The sequence below is a fragment of the Heteronotia binoei genome, chromosome 21, assembly GCF_032191835.1.
Source record: "Heteronotia binoei isolate CCM8104 ecotype False Entrance Well chromosome 21, APGP_CSIRO_Hbin_v1, whole genome shotgun sequence".
Lineage (NCBI taxonomy): Eukaryota > Metazoa > Chordata > Lepidosauria > Squamata > Gekkonidae > Heteronotia > Heteronotia binoei.
In genome coordinates this window covers 52,138,362-52,158,423 of record NC_083243.1, presented here as the reverse complement: position 1 = coordinate 52,158,423, position 20,062 = coordinate 52,138,362, and the positions used below count along the sequence as shown (strand labels likewise).

Genomic DNA, 20,062 nt, shown 5'->3' with positions numbered 1-20,062 from the left:
TGCTGTGTCCTGTCTCCCATGTCATTTAATGGTTAAATGAAGCTACTAGGATAGAACGTCTGGGGGTTTGGAAAAGGTACCATCATTATACAGGTAAAACTCATAACTGGTAACTCTTTTTCTCCTTTTCATCTGAACTGGGTGAAGCACAAAATGTCCTGGATTAGTATTTGGAGGTGGTAATGGACTGGATGAGGACCAATAAATTGAAATTCAGTCCAAACAAGGCTGAAGTGCTGTCGGCTGGTAATAAAACTGGTGTAAGGTTACATACTCTGCCTGTTCTGGATTATGTCTCTTTCTCTGTAAAGAAACATGTTTGCAGTTTGGGGGTGCTTCTTGATCCTGAGTTAGGAGTAGAGGTGCAGAACTGCTCTGAGATGCATACAGGCCTGGGGCTAGGGGTGCCTGTGCCGCTAGGCTGATGGCTTCTTATCTGCCCCCCCCCGGTGTTATTTTTGCACGTGCAAAGCCTGCGCACACCCCAGTGACATCATAATGACATCATCGGGGCTCTCTTGTCCCAGACTCAGCAGAGCCGGTGGTGGGTGCAGGGGGCGGGGAGGGGACAGCACAGGTGCAGGGAGCAAAAGGTAGTGGGCACGGGGGGTGGGTGCAGGGAGGGGATGGCAGTGGCGAGAGGATGGCTGCTGGCACGAGGGGTGAGCGCAGGAAGGCGAAAGGTAGCAGGTGCAGGTGCAGGGAGGGGACAGCAGCGGGGAGGGGACAGCTGCTGGTGTGAGGGGCGAGTGCAGGGAGGCGAAAGGTAGCGTGCGCAGGGGGCGGGTGCAGGGAGGAGAAAGGTAGTGGGGGGCGGGTGCAGGGAGGCAAAAGGTAGCGGGCATGGGGGGCGGGTGCAGGGAGGGGACGGCAGCGGGGAGGGGATGACTGCTGGCGCGGGGGGCGAGTGCAGGGAGGGGACAGCTGTGAGCGCAGGGAGGGCACTGGGAGGCAAATGGTAGCAGGCAGGTGGCCGTGGGGAGGGGACGGCAGTGGGCGTGGGGAGAGGGGGCGCCTCATGGCGTCCCTAGGCCAAGTGGCGCCCAAAACGGCTGCCTACTTGGCCTACTCCCATGTGCTGGGTCTGGATGCATAACACCTTTGTCCAGTCTAGGCCAGTGCACCAGCCTTAGGTTTTCCTCAGTGTGGCCACAAATATCCAAGCTGAGACCACATCCAAACTGGATTATTGCAATGCAGTCTATGAAGAGCTTTCTTTCCAAATAGTTTGGAAACGTCAGTTGGTACAAAATACTGTAGCCAGATTACAATCTGCAACTGGCTGTAGTGACCGGATGATTCCAGTCCTGAAAATATTTCATGGATTTGCTGTTTGCTTGCTGTTAAAGGTGATGGTCAGTACTGTTAAAGCTCTAAGTGATCTGGGACCAGGATACTTAAGATAGTACCTTGTCACATATGTTCATTCCTGACAGTTAAGATCTTCCACAGGCTCTTCTGCATGTTCCTTCAGCTGCAGAAGTAAGGTTGGAGTGGCTGTAAGGGGGAGAGCCTTCTCTGTGGTGGCACTCTGCCTTTGGTCCTTCCTTTCAGTAGAAAATTGCTATTTTGTCTCAGAGCAGAACAGTTTTTTCTTACTCCATCTGAATTGCAGCAGGTGTGCAAGACTAAAGTCCAAACGTAGCTGGAGGCATATATTTTTAACGCTGTCTGGGATTTAGAGTAGAATGTGATAACTCATGTGACTTAACAGCCAATCAGAAGCATTTTGATCTTGAACAAGTACTGAATTTGTTATGAACAAGGAAAGGGTGAAGCAGGCTGAATCAACAATTTTCCATAGGAGTCTGTCTGACTGGAATTACTAGCATAGTGATGAAATGTCTAGCTGTGGAACCCTCCCCTCCCCTTATGCATTGCAGAGTAATGATCACTTGCTCCGACTCATGAAAAATGATGGTTGGACTCACAAAGGTTGGTTGCGCCTGAGTTGAGAGGTGTGTCGTACCCATTATACAAAATTAGCATAGGTCCATTTTCTCCATGGCTTGTTTGTGTGAACACTCACAGTTATAATAAGCCAATTAGGTGCATGTGGACACATGTTAGATCACCATTCTTCTTTCTAGCACTTGTAAGCGCTGATTCCAGAGTTATACAGAATGAAATAAGGCTCTTCCCTTGGCTTTTGTATAATGCAGTCCTACTAAAATTCGTAAGAAAGTTTGTCTATATCAGCAATGGCCAAACTTGCTTAATGTAAGAGCCACATAGAATAAATGTCAGATGTTTAAGAGCCCCAAGACTTGAACAAATATTACACAAACATCTTTATTAAAACCCTTAATGCTTTCTTTGCACAGAAAGATAAAATACACATGTATGCACTTTACAACATGACCATTATGGAAGAAGACTTTTTAAAAAACAAAAGCTGGGAATAACAGTCCACATAAAACCAGCATAGGGAAAGGGTAGGAAAAATTTTTTTTTTGCACCAGTGGGAGAAGGAAACACGTGTACGGTATAAATCAGGGGTGGCCAACAGTAGCTCTCCAGATGTTTTTTGCCTACAACTCCCATCAGCCCCAGCCATTGGCCATGCTGGCTGGGGCTGATGGGAGTGCTAGGCAAAAAACATCTGGATAGCTACCGTTGGCCACCCCTGGTATAAATCACTGACTGCCATTTGCATCATTGTGCATCTCTCTTTGTTTTGACACCAAGGTTAGTAAATACAGTTCCTATAAGAGCTGTGACAGTAAGGGGGAACCCTGCACTGCCCTCTTTAATTCTGTCCCTCCTTCTAATGGCTCCTTTGATTCTTGCACTCTTTCCCCCCACTCAAGGTCTCCAGGCAACCTCTGTGATAGAGAACAGCTTGTAAGCCTGCCTATTTCTCCTCCTTTCCCTGCTTCACTACATGGTGGAAATAGTCACCTACCTATGGGTCAGCACTCAGAAGCTGACTGAGGTCCCAGTGCTAAGCACACTTGAGAGAAAGCCTGTATTAAGTTGATCCTCAACCTCTGGTAGCCACAAAATATGTGTGAAAGAGCTACATGTGGCTACCGAACCACAGTTTGGCCACCCCAGTTTATATTTAGATCTTCCAAATTGTACTGCGAGAGACTCTGTCATGATTCTGTCCCTTGTGATCAAACTGGGACTGCTGGCTGCAGACAGAGTGAAGAATTTTCAAATATTTTTGGCTCTTCTAGATAATTGTATGCTGCAGAGACAAAGGATTTTGAAGTTCAGTGTAATGTTGGGGCATGTGTGTCCATTAAATTGTTTCCTCCCTAGCATTGTGGAAATTAAGTTCTTACTGGGCTGCTGGATCCACCTTTTTGATTAACTGTCCAGAAGTTATTCTGAACCATGTGTATGCAGTATCTTATTAGTATGCCATTTGGTCATGTGTTTTTAGAACTGAGGGATTGCCTGAAGCTCATAGTTATGTTTGTTTAAATCCAGGTATTTTTCAGTATGGCATAATATAGGGGGCAATAGACCCAAGTTTAAGAGCAAAAGGAGCATGCTGGAGAAGGGAGCCAAGCCCTCACTCATAGTATGCCTTTCCTGAAGTATTTCTTGGAAGTTTTCTTCCAGCCAAGCTAACTTCCAGTATCAGACTCTGACTGTGTAAAAAGGGACTTGAAGATAAAGATGGGTGGGTATAAAGGCTCTCTTCTTTATATTTATTAAGGCAAACACAGGTGTGTGTTTTTAAGGGGGCTGTTCCTATTATGTGTAGTTTCAGTCTCCCCTGCTTCCTCTGTGTTTCAGGAGACCATCATGAGTGCTATTGGCACTGAGAGGATTAGCCACATCATTGGTGATCCATGCCAAAAAGAGTAAGCATTGGAGTGTTGCTAAGGTCTAGAAGTCAGGGGATGGGGGGAGGGGAGGCTTATAGCATAGAATGAGACTTGTGTCTTATTTTATTGTTCTGTGGGAATGGAATTCTTCCAATTTATTAGAACCACCATCTATGGGGTAGAATGTGGGTAATGTTTTTACTGTTCTGCAGTGCTGTGGTATTTCTTGTCCCCTTCTGCTTGCCTGAAACAAATGACAACTACATACTTGATTAATTGAACTGTCTTCTTCATTCGTTTACACATGTATGAAATGCACAGAAAACAGAGCAAACTTTTAAAAGAAACATTACAAACATCCGTACTAGAAAAATGTCTGGCCAATAGTAATAATGCCATTCAAGGCAGCAGCCAGTTTGGTATTGCTCTGCATTTCTGAACTAATTTCTCCTTTTGGATGTGAATATATTGCCTTAAATGTGAATCAGGAGTGAAATGGGTGAAATTGCCCTTTAGTATCATAATAATGTCTTCCCAATCAGCCAGCTGATGACTGTGTTTGGATGGAGTTTTTCATTTACTGGTAATTGGGTTAATTCTGCTTGTCTGGCAGCTGTGTTTAGAACACCTATCTGACATGCAGGCTTAACCTTCCTTTCTTTCTCCTGCATCTGTTTTTTCTTCTTGTTTATCCATTTCTTCTGATTCTTGGTTTTCTTGTGTTTCCTGCAATTTCATCTTTTCTGCCATCTCCAGTTTCTGGTTGCCGTCTGTGGGAATGAGGGATCGCAACCAGGTAAGATGGCTCTACTTTGTTTTCATATATTTTCCTCACTTGATTTCTCTCTTGAAATAACAAAACACTGGCTTCCAATTTCTTCTACATTACAGCCTGTGTGCAAGAGGTAAGGTAGCCCCAGGTGATGCCGTGCTCTAGTAGACCTTGGCTTTTTGTACCAGCCAGTACATAAAGGCCTCATGTCTTCTGCAATTTTGTTCTCTTCAGTTGCTTGTTCACCTCAGCTTTCTGGTTGAAGTATTCATATTGTTAGATCAATTAAGTTTTATTATTAAATAGCCTGATAGATATATGTGTAACGTTTCAGAGTGTGCTACCTTATATTTTATCTTTTTATAGCTGCGTCAGCTATAGAATTCAGCCATGCTGGCATCTTAGCAGGGAAGAAAGGAAAGTGGTATTCCTACTATGTTTAGAAGTTGCTTGGCTATAGCTGCTGAGAGAGAGAGAGCCACTGAACATTCCTCATTAACTTAGACTTATTACACCAGCATAACCAGTTGTGGTTGCAAGGAGCCTGCTCCAGAGTATATAGCACATAGTAATCATTATCTGTGTTTTCCTCTTTGGATGGAAGAGCCATTTCTCTTTCATTTAAAAACAGTAATGCTCATACGTCTTCAGTAGTCCTACCTCTTTTTGGTTTCCTGGTGTTAGTGTTAAACTATCAAACCATTGTGAAGCTTAAAACTGATTTTTTTTGACAGTATATAGTGAGTACTGTTGCTGAAATTGTTAATCAACAGGTGTTGATATTCCTCTGACAGAAAACTTAGACATTAGTTCTGTTTTAGATGGTGAGCATGAGTGTATCTTATAAATGCTATGATAGAGGGAAAGAAAAAGGGTTATGTGAATAGCTCAAAATAATTCCTTGTTTTCTAGTAATTTTCTCCTCGCTATTTGTAATGTTATGGTTTCTCACAAGCTGAAAGTCCAGCTGAAAGTGAATTTCATTAATAGCACCTTTTAATTCTGTGTTTCCCTCTTTCATGTTATTAGCTGCTGACATAGTATTCTAGATTTCTTAGGTCTTAGTACATACTATACTAGAAGAGCTTTTAAAAGAATAGTACTGTATGCCTGTGTGCTGCTTTGTTACAGTACAGATGAATCAGTTTCACCCCCTTAAATTGCTTATGACCTTACAATCAACCCTAAGGCTGAGAGAAAATGGAGAGTCACCATAATGACTTAACAAGGTTAGAATTTGTTGCTGTTCATGAACATAGTGAATAGATAAACCATGAAATCGTCTTCTTTTCTACTTCATATTGAACTAGAGTTTACCCAGTGTTTATAACTACCACTTTGATTTTTTTAAAAACTCCAAAACTGAATGACTGGAGACTCAGTTGAAACAAGAATTTAGCAAGGCACACTGTGCTGCCACACATGAAACACTCTGAGTCCTCCCCATTTTTAATTTCTGCATTTGCAACACTTGCATGTCAAAGAGAAGTATTTAAGATCACCCAATTCACTGACATGCTAGCTTTTCAGATGCATGGAGAACCTGGGGAAGCATTCCATCATCAGCTCCATATGTGCCAGTGCAAAGTCTTTGAAACTCTTCTGGTCACCTTGAACATTTGAAAAATCCATAGGTTTTCTCTAGACAGAAAAATACATGTCTGTAAAAACTTCATCACAGCGAGACGGATATTTCCCCCCTCCCCCTGTGTGTGTGTATAAAATAATTTCCCAAAATTTTATTTGTTTTTATGTGTGTGTGTATGTATACACATGCGTGCACACACACACACACATAAAAAAAGAGATGGGCATGAACTTAAAAATGAGGTTTGGTTCAGGGTTTGGGGTGGCCTCTGAACTGAACCCTGAACCAAACCAAAAGGCTCCCAGCTGAACCAGTCCAATCCAATGAGTTCAGTCCCCCCTTTCCCCCAACCACAGAGAGCTGCAGCAATGGCTCACAGCCATCCTGCTGTTAGGTTTAAATGCCTGGCAGCTCCACTGTTAAGTTTAAATGGCTGGAAGTCACCTGCTTCAAAGCAGGGGAAGTGAAACTGACTGATGAAATGACTTGCAGCCATTTCAACCTAACAGCAGGGTGGGTGTGCCTGTCAGCTGTTAAGCTGAAATGGCTGGTAGCCATTTAAACTTGAAAGCTTAGTCGTGTACCAAAACCACTCAGTTCTTAGGTTTAAATGGCCCAGAACAGCTGAACCGGACAAAAGTCTGGTAGATGTTTGGAGAAGGTGCCTTCCTCGAACATTGGTTTGGAGATTCTGAACTGCTCCAAGTTCGTGCCTAATTTGGCTCATCTGGTTTGTGCCCATCTCTAGTGTGTAATACTGCTCTTGAAAAAGCCATCCTTAGATTCAGGGAATCTGGCCAATTACTGCTGAATTTTGACTCTATCGTTTCTAAGCAAGGTAATTGAGAGAGCAGTGGCTGAGCAGCTCCAGAGTTTCCTGGAAGACATGGTGGCCCTAGACCCATTCTAGTCTGGTTTCCATCCTGGCCATGGGATGGAGACAATGCTGGTTGCCCTCACAGATGATCTCTGCAGACTGCTGGACTGAGATGAGTTGGTCCTGCTATTGATGCTTGACAAGACAGTGGCATTCAATATGGTTGAATATGACCTGTTGGCTCATTGCCTTACCAATTTAGGAGTCCAGGATATGGCCTTGCATTGGCTTACTTCAGTTCTCCAGGGTCAGGGACAGAGAATGGCATTAGGAGAGCGGGTGTCTCCCTGCCAGCCTTTGGTGTGCAGAGTGCCCCAAGGAGCAATCTTCCCTCCTATGCTGTTTCTCTATATATGCATCCTTTTGCACAGCTGGTGCAGAGTTTCAGGCTTGGTTGTCACCAGTACTCTTGATGACACCCAGCTGTATCTGTGGATGGATGGATGGATGGACAGCTGCTGCCCCATCTAATCTTGCTGAGGAATTGGAAGCCCCCTAGTTCTCTAGTTGCAACCATGCCACAGTGATCCATGCAGTGGTCACCTCAACATTCTATTGCTGGACTACTGTAACTCATTCTGTATAGGGCTACTCTTGAGACTAAGCTTGCCTTCAACAGTTAAGGGGAGGTAGCAAATGTCCCACAGTACTGACAATCCAACTGGACAAATATAATTATTTAGAAACATCAACATGCATCTTGGATTTTATGGTTAAAATGTGTGGAATTGATTTTACTGTATATTGTTTTTTAATATTCTTTGTGGTTTTTAACTGTTGTTAGCTGCCCTGAGCCCATTAGTGGAGGGTGGGATTTAAATTTGATAAAATAAATAAATCCAGAAATTACAGCTTGTCCAGAATGCAGTGGAGTGGTACTTACAGGTACCCCAGTGACTGCATATATTCGACCTGTGCTTTGCCAGCTGCACTAGCTCCAAGTAGAGTACTGGATCCACTTCAGAGTTTTGGTTCTGACCTTTAAAATCCTTAATGGTCAGGGACTAGTGTATCTGAAGGACTGCCTCTCCTGGTATGCATCCTGAAGAGCTTTATGCTCAGGAGATCAAAACTTACTAGTGCTCCCTGGCCCAAAAGATGTCTGACTGTCCTCAACTAGGGCTAGGGCTTTTCTCTATCTAGTAACATCTGTGCCCTGCAGGACCTTGCTTGGTTCTACAGGGCTTGTAAAATGGGGTTTTCTACCAGGCCTACAGTTGAGGACATCAACAGTTCCTTACTATGGCTTCCATCTGACTTTGCCAATCCCAGTATGTGATCCACCATATGGAGGGATCGAAGTTATACATATGCTATGGATAATCTGGAGTAATTATTCCGTTTTTATGTGTTTTACCTAATTATTTTCTATTTATTGATTTTAATTGTTTATCTTTAATTATGTTGTACACTGCCCTGAGCCCTCCAGGGGAGGGTAGTTTATAAAGTATGTGTATGTGTTAGTGTGTGTAAAATTCTGGAAATCATTTAATCTGCAGAAGACTTTTATATCTTTTAGGAACTATCGCTGTATTTATATTTTGCAAAAGATCTTCCTTTAGAGCTAAAATGATGTTTATGTAGGTGATTCTCAAGTTAAGACTGTTAGGTGAAATCTTTGGAGAAGGTAGATTGTGTTTGTGATTAGCAGCACAATACATATAAGAACAGGCTGTCCTGTAAATCTCTACCAATATTCTTTCTTGAGAAAAAGATTTTTGCCTCTTGACTCCAAGTGCATGCATGGAGAGTCCAGTTGGTTACATCCAGAATCTCCCATCAGAGAGGGGAGCAGAATGGTCTATTGTCAGAAGTTGTATGAAAGAGTCTCAGGAACTGCAGGACGGATTTTCAGTCCAACTATATTCTGATGGTGTTATGTGATAAGTTATTAACCAAATCCACTTTCTTGCCTTTCCAGTTCAACCCACTATCTCCTCTGTACTCTTTGGATGTTCTTTCTGATGCTTCTCACCGAAGGTGCTCACCAGCACACTGCACAGCCAGGTAACCATTGTACTCTGCTATTTGTTGGAAGGATATCATGCAATCTGTATGTTTAGTGCATGTATGTTGTCAGACAATTGGCTCAGCTGTTTCGTTCCAAAAGCAGTCACAGGATGTAGAACGTATGTCTTGTGTAGTCTGAGTGTCTCTGTGCGAACAGAGATGATATTTGGATAATGGAGGTTGTGTATAGAGCAGCTGGTCTCTGCTTGTTCAGGATCTATGCCAATTTGGATGCCTCCTGGGTTTTGCACATCAGCTGTCCAAGATGCCAAGAACGTTTCTTCCTGTTTATTGCTCACAGCCAGCAAGTTTTTAGTGTCTCTATAGAAAGAAGCTGGATATGATGAACAGGGGATCTGAGGTTCTGGAGTGACAACAATTAATTACCTGCACTAGACTCTCCTGGGTAGATGTCAGCATTTGAGGTGAATGTGGTTTGGTTGTTTTGTGTGTGCATGCTCACTGTGAGTAAATAAGTTTGGACATAAATTTTCATTGTACTGTTAAGGTTAATGTATGTATTCTGCTTTCTACTGCAAGTTTCCTCAGCATTATGTGGTCCCCCAGTAGTTTCCATGCTCAGAGAAATTGCTGTGGAGGAGAGTGTGTATATCTAAGAACTGTTTAAGCTTGTGGAATTGGGAGGCATGGGGAACTGACTGTTTGGAGGATTAGTTATTTATTTAAGAATATTTGGAGGAATATTTATTTATTTAAACTTAAACTTAAATAAATTAATAAACTGGTTATGTTCAGTCCTTGCTATCTCCAGTCTTATATAAATACATGAACTGATTTTTCCTTTTAAACTGCTATTAATTGTATACTTGTTTTACTAGTTTGCTCCGGCAGCTTGACTGAGAATGATCTGTGGATAAGCCCCTCAGATCCATGCTGATCAAAGTGTTGGGCTAGGTGACCTAATGATTTGATTCAGTGTGATTGTTATGCTGCATATCACCATTTGCATTTATGTTGCAATAATAATAGTTTGTCACCTGTGTATGAGATGGTATGCTTCTTTAAATATAAAAGCAAGGAAAATACACACAAATATACTTATCTGTATACTATGGATGGTTTTTAAGGAGAGTGCGCTACAACTTTTAAAGAAAAGTTTTACTAAAGGATTGTAAAAAGAAAAGGCAAAAGAAAGGCAAAGAAGAAAGAAAGAGGAAAAAGCTTTCAGTTTTCTCCAGGACAAATAATGGTATAATTACAGAATTCACAATTGGGTCTGTTATTATCAGGATAAAACTTCTCATTCTATAATCCTTCCCCCCCATTACTCTTCAAAACCACAAATCATCAAGTAATTTCTTTCAGTTTCACACAAAAAGTAAATAAAAGGGTTCCAGTTTGCTGTAAATGCAGATAATGTTGTCTCTCTAATCAAAGTCGTAAGTTTAGCCATCTTGGCTAACTCCGTCATCTTTACAATCTACTCTGTTGTAGGCAACATAGGATTAAGATCAAGATAATTCATACTGTAGTACTCCCTATTACTATTTATGGATGTGAAAGTCGAACAATGAGAAAGTTGACGGATACTGTTGTCCACCAAAAAGACAAATAAGTTGGCTCTAGATCAAATGCAGCCTGAATTTTTCCTATAAACTAAAATGACTAAACTGAAGGTATCAGACTGTGGTCACATCACGAGAAGACAAGGATCAAAGGGAAAAGACAATAATACTAGGGAAAGTTGAAGGTAGTTGGACAAGAGGAAGACCCAGTGTGGGATTGATTGACTCAATAAAGGAAGTTAATAATAATAATAAGCTTTTATTTATATCCCGCCCTCCCCGCCGAGGCAGGCTCAGGGCGGCTCACAAGACATGAAGTGTACCATGATTATAATAATACAATTATACAATAGGATACAATTAAAACACATTAGATAAATAAATTAATTAAAATCACTACAGTACAGTATATATATATATCCAGATGGTTAGATGTCACATTCAGGATTCCATCTTATAGGCCAGTTGAAAAAGGGCAGTTTTACAAGCCCTGCGGAACTGATTAAAGTCCCGCAGGGCTCGCACTTCCTCTGGCAGTTGATTCCACCAGTGGGGAGCCATTATTGAGAAGGCCTGTTCCCTCGTTGTTTTCAGTTTGGCCTCCCTTGGTCCAGGGATTTTTAGAAGATTTTGAGAACTAGATCTCAGTGCTTTCTGGGGGATATATGGAGAAAGGCGGTCCCTAAGGTAGACAGGTCCTCGACCATATAGGGCTTTAAAGGTAATAACCAGCAGTTATGGCCTTAGACCTGATCAAGGCTTTAATGATAGGACACTTTGGAAGTCATTCATTCATAGGGTCACCATAAGTAGGAAGTGACGTGATGGCACATAACACACACACACACGGTTTGCATTTCATATCTATACATTAGAAACAAAAATAATATAGCAATTGTTTAGGAATTTAAAAAGGATTGTTTTAAGGGACTAATGAGAACATCCACCACATTTTGTTTGGAGAGCAGAAAAAATGCACTGATCAGAATTCCAAAATAACTATGCCAGAAGTTCAAATGTTCATTTAAAAAGGAGATCTTTATTTCAAAACAGAACTGAGACCAGAAGGGATTTCCTTAGAGACCTTGTGGAACTTACTCTCATACTACAGTTGCCAGAATGGGGAGTGTTGAGTGGTTGGAGTTTGTGCTAAATGGTCAGGAAAATTTGCAGTTGCGCTGAGATGGAAATGGATAGATTTTGCTTTTTTGATCAAGGTATAAATGACATATTTTGGCTGCCTGAAATAAAGGTAGCTGGAATTGCAATGTAAGGTATTAGCTGGGGTCCCAATAGGACTTGTAATTAGCCAGTTGCCTACTTACTGGCAGTGATTAAGTTGCTTCCAGGTAAACAGGCAGAGAGGCTTTAAGTAGGGTCTTTTATTTGATTCCTTTATTAGACCACATATGATCAACTGACATTTGTGTGAGTGGTTGATCTAGTAACTCTTTGTCTGAAAGGCTGTCTTGAGTTATTACCCAAGAGCTTTTTTAAGTCTCCAGAGTTCAGCATGTAATTTATGAACAAGCCCAAGTTTACTGAATTCAGGGTTTTTTTGGAGATGAGCTTTTTGGGACCCTGTAGTAAAGAGTTTATCTTTATTTCTGTACTCTCCTCATATGAACCGTCTCTCCTCATATGAACCCCAGAGAGCACTGAGGTCAGCCGGGAAAAACCTGCTGACTGTCCCCGGACCGAGAGAGGTGAAGCTGCAAAGCACCCGTAACCGGGCCTTCTCCTCTGTAGCCCCGAGCCTATGGAACCAACTTCCAGAGGAAATGCGGGCCCTGCGGGACCTAGAACAGTTCCGCAGGGCCTGCAAGACCTTCCTCTTCAGACTGGCTTTCCCTGATCGAAATGGAAATTGCGAAGGAAACCGCCATCAGAAAAAGTAAACATAGCACTAGCACTTTTAAAAATTAACTTAATTTTAAAGCTTAATCAGATTTTAAGTAAATGCTGATGATGTTTAATGTAGTTTTATTCACTTGTATAATTTAACTCTGAACCATGTTGTTAGCCGCCCTGAGCCTGCTCCGGCAGGGAGGGCGGGATACAAATAAAATTTGTTGTTGTTGTTGTTGTTGTACTGTTCAAACTAACAATTTGTATAAGGGCCATATGCCTTTGGAAAGCATTTGTGAATGTGTTAAGCAATTGGGAAGGCTGTTATTAGGCAAATTCTATTTTTTCCACCTTTCTGCCTTAACCCATGTTTTCTTTGCCTCCCCAGTGATTCCTAGTGCCGTTCATTTGACAGCATAGTGACTAGCTTGTAACCCACTGCTTCATTTAAACAGAGCCCCCAGCCAGATTGCTGAGTTGCAGAGCCATGGGTGTGCAAGGAGGGCTTTACGGTGTCAAGGAGAAGGCTCTGTGAGGAGTGTTCCTTGGAAGGCACAGTTGAAAGGCTGCATAAATTGTAATATTCCAAGACTTCCTTTCTAGCAGTTCTGTCTGTGAAGTGGGGAGACTTCTCTGAAAGTATTAGGCAGCCCTGGGAGTTCCACACCCATCATTAGAAGTGGTGTGTCTGTGTGGGTGGGTGGTTTGGTGACTCTGTTATCATTAGTAGTACAATTTTATTTTGCAAAGTGAAGAATCCTCTTTTTTGCTGTCCTCCCTGGGGATGGTTGGTGTATTAATTTGCTGTATTGCCTCCTGGCTGTTCCCAGGCTGTTTTGATTCTTCATCATGGAATTTTAATGGCCTGCTGCCTCTCGGGAGGCATGGAAGGAAGAGCATCTCAGGGATTTCTTTGCTTCTTTTCACATGCCTGTAATTGCTGCTCTTTAAGAACACAAAGCATCTAATAATCATGCCTTGTCTGTTATGGCTGCTGTTTGACAATGCAACCTTTTTAAAAAAAAAGAAGAAGAAGAAAACAAGAAGCCAGCATTGAATTCTTCTTTGTACCGCTTTCCTCCCTCAAATTTGGAACCTGTTTTGGGGTTTGCCATCTGGTTCCTTTACATGGTTTGTCTTGTAGATTTGATAGTGGAAAAGTTCCTCATCCTGGCTACCTTAGGAGTGCTTGAGACATTCTGTGCTCCCACTTCTGGGTAATGCTTTATAGTAGCTGTATGGCTATTTGGCTTGGTAATATGCTGTTTCTTAGAACAGAGCTAAGAGTTGCTGAGAAGAGATTCTTATCACTGGGTAAGACTATGGCAGTTTAGGCTCCGCATGAGAGAAATACTCAAGTTATTTCAAGGTAAGCCCAAATTAATGTCCTGCTCACTCCATGGATGAGCGCCAGTGTTCCCTCTAAGCTGAGTTCATGTGAGCTAGCTCACAGTTTTCTAGCCTCCGGCTCACATATTTTTGTCTTAGCTCAGCCTGCTCAGGAAGGATGGCCCCTGAGTACACTAATTTATGCAGTAGCTCACAACTTTAATGCCAGTAGCCCACAAAGTAGACTTTTTTCTCACAAGACTCCATGGATTTGAGGGAACATTGTTGAGCACCCTGACAGAGAGGCTTACTGTGCTCAGGAAGCCTTGGGTCTGGTCTAAGAACAGATGTGGATGATATATATTGAATCCCTGCCTTTACTTTGCTGGATTTCAACATCTGGCTGTGTTGGTTGGTTTCAGTATTTGACCAGCTGTTAGTGCTGCTAAATTATAACTAGCTTCACAGTGGGGTGGGGGGAAGGAAATTAGTCACGAGTAGCCAGATGTTGGCAGTAGGTGCTATCTTTGATTCTCACAGCCTAAAAATGGAAGCAGAGTTGTTGTGAAAGTTGCCTGTGCAGGTGTGCATGATAGTGGTTCTGTGAGTTGTTGAATTCTAAGGAATATGTCACTGATTGCAGTACATGGCACTGGGTGAAAGCTATCTCTCTCAAGCTAAGCTCTTGATAGGTCAATCCAACTGTTAGTCTATTGTATAGGAGGAGGCAAGGTTTTTTAAAGAAATTACTTGGTTGAGTTTTGGTACTTAGACACTTTTAGCTGTTCATCACAGTATAATGGGTTAATTCTTGCATGCACAGACACTGTGTTCAGTGTGGTGACTGGATGTACACCTTGCAGAGATTTGTACTTGTGATGTGTAGATCAGACTTGGGTGCCCAGCTGGCTGGTGTTGTTTCAAAGGAGAGGAGAATCTCTGTTCTCGCTATTAATTTTGACCTTTGAAGCCATCAGAAATAGCCTCAAGGCTTAGAAAAAGTACCTTTTATGTGTTCTGTATTTGCTATGGCTGTTATACTTACAACAACAGCAGCTGAACCAGGTACTGCATAACTGCTCTTGATAGAAAGTGTGAGTTTTACTGAAGATTTTCTTTTACATGAGGCAAATTCTGTATTTTGTTTGGATGGGAGTAGAGTAATAAACACCTGTATTAACTTATATTAGTATAGATTCAGGTGGGTAGCTGTGTTGGTCTGAAGTAGAACAAAATTAGAGTCCAGAGTCACCTTTAAGACCAACAAGGTTTTCTTCAAGGTATAAGCTTTTGTGTGCAAGCACACTTCTTCAGATACAATACTTGTATCTGAAAGGTGTTCTTGCACATGATAGCTTATGCCTTGAATAAAACATTAGCATAGTCCCCAGACTTCGGTTTGAAAACCTGGAAGGAAAGGTGTCACGACTCGGTGCTATTACCAATTGCTGCCACCACTCTGGGTTAAGGACCCCCTTGAGAAGGCCCAGAGTACCCTTACAAGCCCTTCAGGCCTTCTTTAGCTTGGCCAAATAATAGGCATGAGGACCAGGCAGAGTTAACAACAACAACAAAAAAGATTTATTTAAAAGATCAGTTCAGTGCAATATAAACAAACAAGGTGCATTAAACAGTAAAGGGGGTGAAGAGAAAATAAACAAATGCCCTAACCCATCTGGACTTACTGTCTCTAGACTGTCTCAGTCAGACCTGAGATTACTAACCCTCTCAGGGCAAGGGTCTCCTTCCTGCATTAGCCCTTCCTTGGCTCTGCCTCTTAGGAAAAAGAACCAAGGCTTCCCCCTCCAAGGCCATTTATTTAAGCCCTCAACTTTCTCTGATTGGCGCAAAATGGCGCCAAGACCTTACAGGGCTTCTGGGTGTTGTAGGCCCTTCCCACTACTACGACTCAGGCTTTCCTGGGTCTACAAGCCTCTAAGGCACAGCCCAGATCATGACAGAGGGGGAAGGGTAGGGTAAGATACTTGTACTGTTTCAGTAGAATATGGGTTTGCTTGCAGGCAGCCAATTTTCAGGTATTTAGAAAATGTTGCTCATGATATTCCTAGACTTGATACTTGGGTTGGCAAGTCCCCTCAGTCTCCAGTGGGGGACTGTTTTCACATGATGACGTCATTCACAAGTGTGGTTTTCCCAGACACTCTAGCAATTTGGGAAAGAAACTCTATGTTGAACCATAGAGTTTTCCCTCCCAAATTACTAGTGTCCAGGAAGACCATAGATTTCCCGGAAGCTTCTAGAATGGCCAGCACACGCCGTCTCCGGCATGATGACATCATTTGTGAGTGACATCATTGCACAGGCGATGTTTGGGGAGGATCCCCCCCACCAGCCCAATGCAGGCCGGCAGGTTGGGAACCTCCAGCCCAGCCCGGGAACTTGGCAGCTCTACTTGATACTATAATGTCTGTTTCTCAGCTAAAGCCCCTTTTGGTCCTGAAACTAAAGCTTCATATGACGATCACTCTAAAACTCAATTAAATATTGCCAGCTTTTTTAGAATTCTGTTTAATTTGCAGAGTTCACTAATGCCTAATTTCAACTTTTCATTGTATGCATTTGGGGAAGTAATCTTTTACATCCAGCAAACTGGTCTGCAGACCTAAATTGAATGAAGCTGGTAGTTCATAAGTAGAACAATTTTTCTCTTAACACAGAAAATTTGTGTATACTGAACAAGTTTTCCACCTCTGCTTCTCTAGTCCTTTGAGGTTGTTAATAGAACATAGATGGCCAATTGCTAAAGCGTGGGGGATGGTTTTGTGCATCCCTGAAAACCCTGGCTTGAATAAATGATTTGCAATACCAGAGCAGGGCACACATCTTGAGAGCATGTCCAGACTCCTTTGTGACATCCCTAATATTTTGAGCAATGATGGGAAGGGGTATCTTTCAGGTTAGAGGCAATGCATAAGTCTCTTTCATCCTCTGTTGATGTGAGCAAGACCACTCTTAGACCGCCGTAGAAATTTGGAGAGTGGTCCTGAAACTAGCCATAGAAGAGACTTATATACAACCTGATGCTACTCAGAAAACAACAAAGCACCCTCTGTATTGATCTTGGAAATGCAATCCCTCCCATGTGGAACGAGAGCATCTGCTAGGTGAGAAGCAGCATGCTAGTTTTTGTGAGGAGGGATGTGAGCCTCCCAAAAGGGGATGATAAGCTAGATGCTGCCACTGACTGCTAGCTGGTCATGTACTCCTTTAATGCATAGTGTAAGATTCCAAGAAAAAGAACTGACACTGGCTTACTAGATTCTGTTGTAAGTTGGTTGAGAGTATTAAGTAGGGATAGAGAAGCCTTAGCATTCTTACATCTTCTTTGTACACATTCTTGGAAGAACTTTAAAAGACGTGGAAAACTGGAACTGAAGTTTTGAGGAGTTCAGTGCTTACTATTTGTGGAAGCTAGAGTCCTGTTTTAAAAACTCAGCTCTATACTTACCCATTCGGTGTTGTTATATAAGGAAGTAAAGCACATTGACCTGGTGTTTTTTCTTTCACTTGGGGTCAGAACTTTCTGGGTCAGGTCTATTGTTCTTTAATGTTTTTATGTTATCTTAAATCAATTTTTAATGTTTAATGTTTTTATATATTATATTTTATTGTTTATATTTGTTGTAAACTGCTCAGAGAGTTTTGGCTATGGGGTAGAAATGAAAATAATAATTATTATGGAAATAATAATAATACTAATAATAATTTTGTTGGCTATACATGTAGGTTTGCTTGCTGCATTTCTTTATCAGGATGAGAGGCAGAGGAGCAGTTAGGCAAGCATTACAGGCTGAACTTGAAAGGGACACTTTTATCTTCAGGTTGGTTGAAACCAGTGAGAGATCAATAAGCTCCTGATTTATTAGCAAGAGGGAAGATAATCAATAAAGGATAAACTTGAATGAAAGGTATGTTATAGGGATTTATGACCCGCTGTGCCTGTTGGAGTGAAAGCTGATGGATCTCTGCCTTATTAGACCTCACTTCAAGGAAAAAAATCTGTTATTTCTTTTACGCAGGTATCCTTCTTTATCTTGTTGAGAATTGGTATGGAGATATCCCAGATTCTCCTATATTTTATTGCAGTGGGGGAGCTAGATATTTATACTTTACAGAAGTATTGTGGGCAGGATGATGCCCCATCCTTGCCAGAAATAAACAATATTTTCAGTGGAAATGGGGAAAATAGGTATGTGGCATATCAACTCTGGTTTCATTGCCTTTGCTTTATATGGTATTTTAACAGTATTGGATTTGAGGGCAGGGGAGAATAGTTCACTTTTCAATCATAGATTCATAGAGTTGGAAGTGACCTCCAGGGTCATCTAGTCTAACCCCCTGCACAATGCAGGAACTTCAAAAATACCTTCACCCCACACACACATCCCCTGCTCCATGCCCAGAAGATGGCAAAAACCTCCAGGAACCCTTGCCAAATTGGGCTGGAGAAAAATTGCTGACCGACCCTGAAGTGGCAATCAGCATTTCCCTGGGTGTGTAAGAAAGGGCCATGAGAACTCAGCACTGATGCAACCCTTCCTGCCCTTCCTCTCATGATCTGCCTAATTCACGGAATCAGCATTGCTGTTAGATCGCCATCTAGCCTCTGTTTAAAAACCTCCAAGGAAGGAGATCCTTCTGCCTCCCGAGGAAGCCTGTTCCACTGAGGAACCACTCTAACTGTAAGGAAGTTCTTCCTAATGTTTAGCCGGAAACTCTATTGATTTAATTTCAACCCCGTTGGTTCTGGTCCAACCTTCTGGGGCCACAGAAAACAATTCCGCACCATCCTCTATCTGACAGCCCTTCAAGTACTTGAAGATGGTGATCATATCATCTCTCAGCCATCTCCTCTCCAGTCTAAACATACCCAGCTCCTTCAGTCTTTCCTCATAGGACTTGGTCTCCATCTTATGCTCCAGCTTGTCTATATTCCTCCTAAATTGTGGTGTCCAAAACTGAATGCAATACTACAGGTGAGGTCTAACCAGAGCAGAGCAAAGTGATGCCATCATTTCACATGATCTGGACACAATACTTCTGTTGATACAGCCAAAACTGAATTTACTTGCTGACTCATGTTAGACCCCTAGATCCTTTTCACACATACTACTGTCAAGACAAATCTCCCCCATCCGATATTTGATTTTTCCTAACTAAATGCAGAACTTTACATTTATCCCTGTTAAAATAAATTTTATTTGTCTTAGCCCTGTTTTCCAGCCTGTCAAGATCATTCTGTCTTCTACTGTATTTGCTATTCCTCTCAATTTAGTATCATCTGCAAATTTAATAAGCATTTCCTCTATTCCTTCATCCAAATCATTTATAAAGATGCTGAACAAAACAGTTCTCAGGACAAATCCTTGAGGCACTCCACTTGTCACTCCTCTCTAAGAAGATGAGGAACCATTAACAAGCACTCTTTGAGTGTGATCTGTCAACCAGTTACAGATCCATCTAACAATAGCAGGATCCAAACCACATTTTACTAACTTGTCAACAAGAACAGTCAGTTCAGGTAATGGTGATGGTTACTAAAGCTTTGTACATATGGCAGTGATTTGTGTGTGTTCTTGCATTGCCACTGTAAATATGGAGGCATTTGCAGTGGCAGAAGAAGAGATTGGATTTATACCCTGCCCTTCACTACCTGAAGGAGTCTCAGAGCGGCTTACTATCTCCTTTTCCTCCCCCTCCCCACAATAAACACCCTATGAGGTAGGTGGGACTGAGAGCTCTGACAGAAACTGCTCTTTCCAGAACAGCTCTGACAGAGTTATGACTGACCCAAGGCCGCACCAGCAGTTGTATGTACAGGAGTAGGGAAATCAAACATGGTTCTCCTAGATAAGAGTCTGCGCACTTAACCACTACACCAAATTGGCTCTCCAAACTGGCAGCAGTGTGTCCCACAATAGTTTTCCACCTAGCCCCTGCGGCTGTGCCTCTTGGAGGGCTTTTTCAGGCTTTAAAAAAGCCAGGTAATTGACATAGTATTATAGGTTAAAATTGGGAATTGTCATGATGCAAACACTTTAGTGATGTCAGTTACTGGGGTTTTTTTAGTCTAAAAAGCTCCCCAGTGGGGGGTGGGGGGTGGGGTGGAGAAAGGAAATGACACTAATATGGGCGAGACCTGCAACAATCCATACCTTGCTATCCATAGTGTACAGAGGCATTTGGACTGCAGTCTTTACCAAAATATTGTAGTGCACCTTTTGCCTTGTTGAAAAAGGAGCAAGTGTTCTTGCCAGAATTTAACAAGGGACAAAAATGTGTAGAACAGGGTAAATTGACTAACAGCAA

General features: G+C 42.1%; 1 protein-coding gene across 5 annotated transcripts in view; it reads left to right on the top strand.

The window, feature by feature from the left end:
- The window catches only part of GPATCH2L (G-patch domain containing 2 like), a 256,742-nt gene that overhangs the window by 14,542 nt on the left and 222,138 nt on the right, over positions 1-20,062 (top strand). For 4 of the 5 annotated variants that reach the window (XR_009556522.1, XR_009556523.1, XM_060261109.1 and 1 more), the window contains exons 6-8: positions 3,751-3,818; positions 4,539-4,578; positions 8,941-9,026. Coding sequence is in view for 3 of the 5 variants with exons in the window: in XM_060261109.1 (XP_060117092.1) it covers positions 3,751-3,818; positions 4,539-4,578; positions 8,941-9,026 (194 nt within the window). In the remaining 2 variants the exon portion in view is untranslated. The remainder of the gene's footprint in view (positions 1-3,750; positions 3,819-4,538; positions 4,579-8,940; positions 9,027-20,062) is intronic. The other variant, XM_060261110.1, reaches the window with a different exon arrangement.